The sequence below is a fragment of the Chiloscyllium plagiosum genome, chromosome 28 (assembly GCF_004010195.1).
Source record: "Chiloscyllium plagiosum isolate BGI_BamShark_2017 chromosome 28, ASM401019v2, whole genome shotgun sequence".
NCBI lineage: Eukaryota > Metazoa > Chordata > Chondrichthyes > Orectolobiformes > Hemiscylliidae > Chiloscyllium > Chiloscyllium plagiosum.
In genome coordinates, this window is record NC_057737.1 from 6,085,051 (window position 1) to 6,091,702 (window position 6,652).

Sequence of the window (6,652 nt, forward strand, 5' to 3'; positions counted from 1 at the left end):
GCGCTCTGTTTCAACAGGAGATCTCTGTGGCAAAGTGCTTGGATCTTTTGACTGAGACTCCAAACCAATATGCAAGGAATTTTTCTATCATTAAGAGTTCAGCCCCATGGTGAACTGCAGGTTTTCAAAACACATAGCCTCTGGGAGAAGCAGGGCATTCAAATGGTTAATGCGTCCTGTGAATTTCCAGACCATTTGGTCCATCTGGTCTGTGCTCGGAGTTCTGCTCTACACCAAGCAGCCTCCTCCCACTTGACTTCATCTGTCTCAGCAGATCTTTTCTCCCTCTTGCCCTTATCCAGCTTCCACTTAAATGAGTCTTTGTTACTTGCCTGAAGTAACCTTTGTGAGCCACATGGAATACGTTATCCAATATTTTCCAGCCCCTGCCTTCTTTAAACAGCTCCTTCTGTGAAAGAAGCTGTTCAGGCGTTTCACAAAAATAGCATCAGCACCAGTGGTATTTGCTGAAATAACAAGCAGGAATAGTGAAAAAAATTACTGTCGGGTTTAACATGAGAGAGAGGGAGAGAGAGACACTGAGCACAGAGAAGCACAAAGGTTGTCTTTTTTTCCAAACTTGTGAATGAATTGTGTCAAAATTACTTTTAAAAATGTGTGCACAGTTTGATTTTATTAATGATACAGGATCCCTCTTTTGTTTTTAATTAAGTCACTTCCTTACTCAATGCAATGTGAAAGTAGAGATCAGTTGGCCAGTATCACTAAGGAGTGGAGAGGGAGATCCAATCAACATCTTTTCAGTACTTTTGTTGACCCTCGCCCATTAAAAAAAAGTGTGGTTCAGTCTCAGAAACTTGTTGCAACGAAGGGATATAATCATAAGGGTGTTTGAGGAAAAATAACTTCATCCAGAGGATGGTGGAATTCTGAATGCAGTGCCAGGGAGGGAGGGTAGTTGAGGCAGGAAACCTCAAAATCTTTAAAAGGTTTGTAAGTGTTTAACGTCCCCACTTACTTTACCCAGCACCACTCCCACAGGGTAGGTGAGGAATTCAGAGGGTGTGTTGCAGTTGGACATCTCTCTCATCCACTCTGTCTAGTGAGTTTAGATTTTGGATAGCACAGAAGAAGACCATTTATCCCATTGTGCCTGTTCTAGCTCTTTGGAAGAAGAAGTCAGTGAGTTGTAGATCCTTTCTTCATATCCTTGCAAGTACTTCTCCGGTTCCCTTTTGATGGCTTTAACTGAACATACTTCAGTTGCCCTTTGTGCATTTCAGATGATAGCTCAGTTTAATAATAGTCCAGTCATTAAACCTAAAAGTTGTGAAAGATATGAAGTTCAGAATGAAACAATTTAATAGACATAATACTGTACAAGTGGTATGTACCTATGATACAATTGAACAGAAATAGATCTTTTTAAAGGACATCATTGAGGAAAGCTGTTTCAGAGTTGCAGTATGCGATGAGTCCAACTTTGTCACAGTCCGTCAGCAGCTCCCCTGCCAACCCCATATTAAATAGCCCCCCACTGAAACCCAGGTGAGGTGACAGAACTGTGAACATAGCTAGGTCACTCACTGTGCTGTTTCAGTGCAGGAGTTTAAAGTCACTGAAGATAAACCATGGTTTGGAGTCACTGCAGGAGTCAGTCACACCAGAACAGGACTGGGTTTTGTTTTAGCTTTGCCTCCACCTATGGATGGTAATAAGGCTTTTTTGGCAGTAGTACTGTGAGGAAAGTGGGGGCTGATAGAAAATTGCAATGATTCTCCATCTGGAGTATGAGGCAGCCTTGGTGGGCCAGCTGTAATACTTCTCCTCTCAGCCCTGCTCTGTTGGGAAGTCTCAACGAATGAGTCTGGCATTTGCTGGGGTCAGAAGTACTTTCTGATGCCCCCTCCAAGGTGCAGAGGGAGGCGACATGACTCAAGTGGGGACACCACCAGCTCTGAAGCCTCTATCATCGTGGGAGGGTTGGACAGTGAACTGTGAGAAATGGGCACAAAAGGGCCACCCACTGTTTTGGCACCTCCCAGCAAATTCTGAGCTGAGACAGGGTAACGCTCTGGGATAAAAGGTCCTTGTGTTCTATTCACACTGCAGAAACCTGAGCCTTGTGCTGCTCCCCCTTGCTGCTCCTGCACTCTTATCTGGGTGGGTGGTTAAACCAAAACCCCTTGTCTGCCCCCTCATGGAGTGAGGAGCCGTGTATCTGACAGCACAAATTTGCTGAGGAGCTCTCTGCCTGGTGTCCTAGTCAATGATTATTCCTAAGAGCAATGATCTGTTTGTGGTGTTTTCCCCTTGCAAATTGACTTCCGTCTTCCTTTCCATAAAACTAGTAACTGTAATTTTAAAAGTGTTTTGTTGGTCATAATGTACTTTAGGATGCCCTGAGGTTGTGGAAGATGATGTAAAATTGCAAGATCTTTCCTTAATGGTTTTATTCCGTACGTGTTTGTGTCTATGTTTGTGTTTGTGGATAATAGTGTATGTATGTGTGTGTTAGTGTCCATGTGTTTTTTAATTTACTTTGGAGTGTATGTGTGTGTGCATCAGTGTTTTTTATTTAAAAATAGACATTATTCATAAAAAATATCTTTATATATACATAGTCACAAACTCCGTTCAGTGCTGTACAGTAGCATATCAAGAAAGCAAGCAAACATTGGAGTTTGACTCTGTCCAAAGAAACCAAAGGCATCTCTTACTTGATCCAGGTTATATTTATATGCATTTGAGGCATGACGAGAGTCCAGTAACTGAACGGACCCCCATTTAACTTCAGCAGAAAGACCTTGGACAATGGTCTTTCCTGACTGCACCCTCCCAGCAGCTTCCCCAAGTTTTATTGCATCCCTCAGCATGTAGTTCTGGATCTTGGAATGCAGACTGCAACATTCATTCACGGTCAACTCCTTGCTCAGGAAGACCAACAGGTTTTGGACAGACCAAAGAGTGTCTTTCACCAAGTTGATCATCCTCCAGGCACAGGCACTATTACTGTACATGTGTGCGAGGTTTGGCATTGATTTATTCTCTTTTCTCCTTTTCAGTCTTTTCAAGGGAGCCAAGGTCGTGCTTACCTGTTCAACTCAGTGTGAGTATCACAGGACAAAGCCAGATCAGGTAGCTCCTTTCTTCCATCCTAGCCCGTCCACTTTAAAATTATCTTCACTCCCTATCCCTCCCATTCTCCCTGTCCTACTTCACTCTGTAATATTTGCACAGTCCTTTCCTCCTGTTTCTTCTCTTTGACCGGTCATTGTATACCAGCAGAAAGTGAGGATTTCAGATGCTGGAGATCAGAGTTGAAAAAATGTGGTGCTGGAAAAGCACAGCAGGTCAGACAGTATCCAAGGAGCAGGCGAATTGACATTTCGGGCATAAGACCTTCATCAGGAATGTGGGGGAGGGAACGGGGCTGAGAGATAACTAGCAGTTGAGGGCGAGGTAGCTAGGAAGGCAATAGGTAGATGCAGGTGGGAGGTGATGGTGATAGGTCAGAGGGAAGAGTGGAGCAGATAGGTGGGAAGGAAGATCGTAGGACAGTTCAAGAGGGCGGTGCCGAGGTAGAGGGTTGGATAAGATGAGGGCAGAGGGGACATGAGGTAAATGGTGAAGTTGATTTTGATGCCATGTGGTTAGAGGGTCCCAAGGTGGAAGATGATGTATTCTTCCTGCGGGCGTCAGTGGCTTGGATTTGGTGGTGGAGGAGGCCCAGTACTGGCATGTCCTTGGTGGAGTGGGAGGGGGAGTTGAAGTGGTTGGCCACAGGACAGTGGGGTTGTTTGGTACGTGTGTCCCAGAGATGTTCCCTGAAACATTCCGCAAGTTGGCATCCTGTCTTCCCAATGTAGAAGAGACCACATCGATAGCAATAGATACAATAGATGTGCAGCATGTGCTGGAAAATCTCCGCCGGTTGTGGAAGGTTCCTTTGGGACCTTGGGCAGAGGTGTGGACGTAGGTTTTGCATCTATTGCGGCAGCAAGGAAAGGTGTCGGTAGTGGAGGGTGGGTTGGTGGATGGCATGGACCTAACAAGGGAGTCACAGAGGGAATAGTCTCTGCGGAATGCATGTAGGGGTGGGGAGGGAAATATATCTCTGGTGGTGGGGTCTGATTGTACATGGCGGAAATGGCAGAGGATGATGAGCTGTTTGCAGAGTCATTGTGTACAGTGACTACACTTATTGTTTGCAAAGATCATGAAAGGATGCTATGAAAATGCAGATCCTCCCTTTATACAGCACTACTGAAACTGGCTCTTTTACCAGTTTGATCGTGCACCCTCCCTTGCCATGTTACACCGACGGACTGATCAAGATAGATTAATAGTCGCTTACCGAATAAAACCAGAAAGTGCTAGAGGAACTCAGCAGCCTGACAGCATTTGAGGAGAGAGAAACAGAGTTAACGTTTTGAGTCTAATCTGATGCTCCCAGATTTACTGAATTTCTCTCGCACTTACTATTTTTATTTCAGATCTCCAGCATCCACAATACTTTCCTTCAGTTTTAGTAAGCTATGTAGATCTGTACTGTCCCATTTCCTTATCCTGTTGTCCTGTCTCACTCTATGTTGCGAATCAGGTCAGTGGAGAATTTAGTAAAAACCTGGTGAGGATTATCTACTACCAGCACATTCTTGTACTTACTTCAGGCTGAAGACTGTAATTGTCTAAATGAAAGGTCAGACAGTAGAACAGCAGTATCCCTGCCTGATGTCTACGGTGCACAGTGGCTCAGTGGTTAGCACTGCTGCCTCACACCACCAGGGATCTGTGCTCAATTCCAGTTTCTGGCAATTTTCTGTGGGGAATTTGCACTTTCTTCCGTTTCTGCGTGGGATTCCAGGTGCTCCGGTTTCCTCCCACAATCCAAACATGTGTAAGTTAGGTGGATTGGCCATGCTAAATTGCCCTGTAGTGTTCATGGATGTGCAGGCTGGGTCGATTAGCCATGAGAAATGCAGAGTCACAGGGATAGGATAGGGAGTGGGTGGGATGCTATTCAGAGGTTTGTTATTGACTCGATGGGCCAAATGACCTGCTTTCCACACCATAAGGATTCTATTCTATGATTTGACATTCACTGAGTTCTATTTACTGGACATATGGATGTTGCTGGTAAGTCCAGCGCTTATTAGCCATTGCTAATTGCCTTCGGAAAGGGTGATGTCAAGTTGATCTCTTGAACAACTGCAGCCCATGGGCTGTAGGTTCACAGTGCTTTTATGGGAGGAGTTCCAGGATTTTGACCAGTGACAATGAAGAAACAGCAATTATATTTACAAGTCAGGATGTTAAGCAGCTTGCAGGACAATTTGCAGCTGGTTTTCCCATCTATCTGCTGGCCTTGTCCTTTTAGCTGATTGAGGCAGTGTTGTTGAAGGAGCCTGGGAAATTTCAGCAGTGCATCTTATGGATGGTACTGTTGCCACTGAGCATCAGTGGTGGAGGGAGTGTATGTTGAAGGTGGTGGGTAGAGTGCCAATGAAATGGGCTGCTTTGCCCTGGATGGTGTTGAGTTTCTTGAGTTAACATTATCCAATGAGTGTGTGCACAGACAGAAGGTGGGAGATAGGGACATGTTGTTGGGCAGTTATTCTTCAGTAAGGGCAGCTGCCTCAGACCAGTTGCTGTTACTCTCAGGAGCGAGTCAATAAACTCAGTTCTTTAAATATTGTTATATCACTTGTCAAAAGCTTTTTCCATTCACTGTCACCTGTTATAACTTTCGGAAAGAGGGTCTGTTTACAATTCACCGACCAACTCACAGACTGTGTGAGGTGAAGGTTGAAAAAAGGTTCTTCTTTTCTACACCTTGGCCCTATACCCCTACCCCCTTGTTATTATTGTTCCCATTGCCATCCTGCCCTGTTACTGGAGCTTTTAGCTAGTCCCCTTCTGTTAACCACCACTCTACCCATTAGTTTCACTGTGACGTCTGCATGTATTTGCTACACGGAGTAGCAGTTAATTCCAGAGGCCAGCCTTTTACATGATTACAGAGAGTTTTTGAGTCTAGAGTTGCAGTTTAAAGGGCCATTGGATACACCTTTTTCAGTCTGCTGGCCGCTGTGTCAGTTTAAACTCCTCCCCTTCTCTCTCTCTCAAGCCTTTCCCTCTTTCTCTCATTCTTTTCTTTCTCTCTCTCTCTCTCCTTTACAGAGAGTTTTTGAGTCTAGAGTTGCAGTTTAAAGGGCCATTGGATACACCTTTTTCAGTCTGCTGGCCGCTGTGTCAGTTTAAACTCCTCCCCTTCTCTCTCTCTCAAGCCTTTCCCTCTTTCTCTCATTCTTTTCTTTCTCTCTCTCTCTCTCTCTCTCTCTCTCTCACACACACACCGTATCCCACAGACACTCTCTGAGCTTCCAACAACACCTCTAGGTGCTCCTTGCTCCACCCCTCTATCTTCTGAAATTTTTCTGGATGTCTGGCCATGATTTAGTTACAAAGTGTACGCTCCGTAGCCCTCCAGCTCCTAGCCCTTCCGACTTGAAGCATAATCTGATTCCTCCTAACTGTAAGGCTGTTTCTCATTGACATATAAATTCAAATGTTTACAAACCCAGTCTTCGTCTAACCCGTACTTGGCCAGAAGACGGCGGGACGAAGAATGGATTCCTTAGTCCATACAAAGCAACAATATTTAATCATCTTTTCCCTATCTTTTTCC

At 44.8% G+C, this 6,652-nt stretch overlaps 1 protein-coding gene across 1 annotated transcript in view; it reads left to right on the top strand.

Annotated features, from left to right (window-relative positions):
- Positions 1 to 3,020: 3,020 nt before the first annotated feature.
- Positions 3,021 to 6,652, top strand: part of LOC122563907 (protein yippee-like 2) — a gene marked incomplete at its 5' end in the record, with an annotated part of 14,995 nt that continues 11,363 nt past the window's right edge. The window contains one exon of the mRNA XM_043718144.1: positions 3,021 to 3,070. Coding sequence (XP_043574079.1) covers positions 3,021 to 3,070 — 50 coding nt within the window. The remainder of the gene's footprint in view (positions 3,071 to 6,652) is intronic.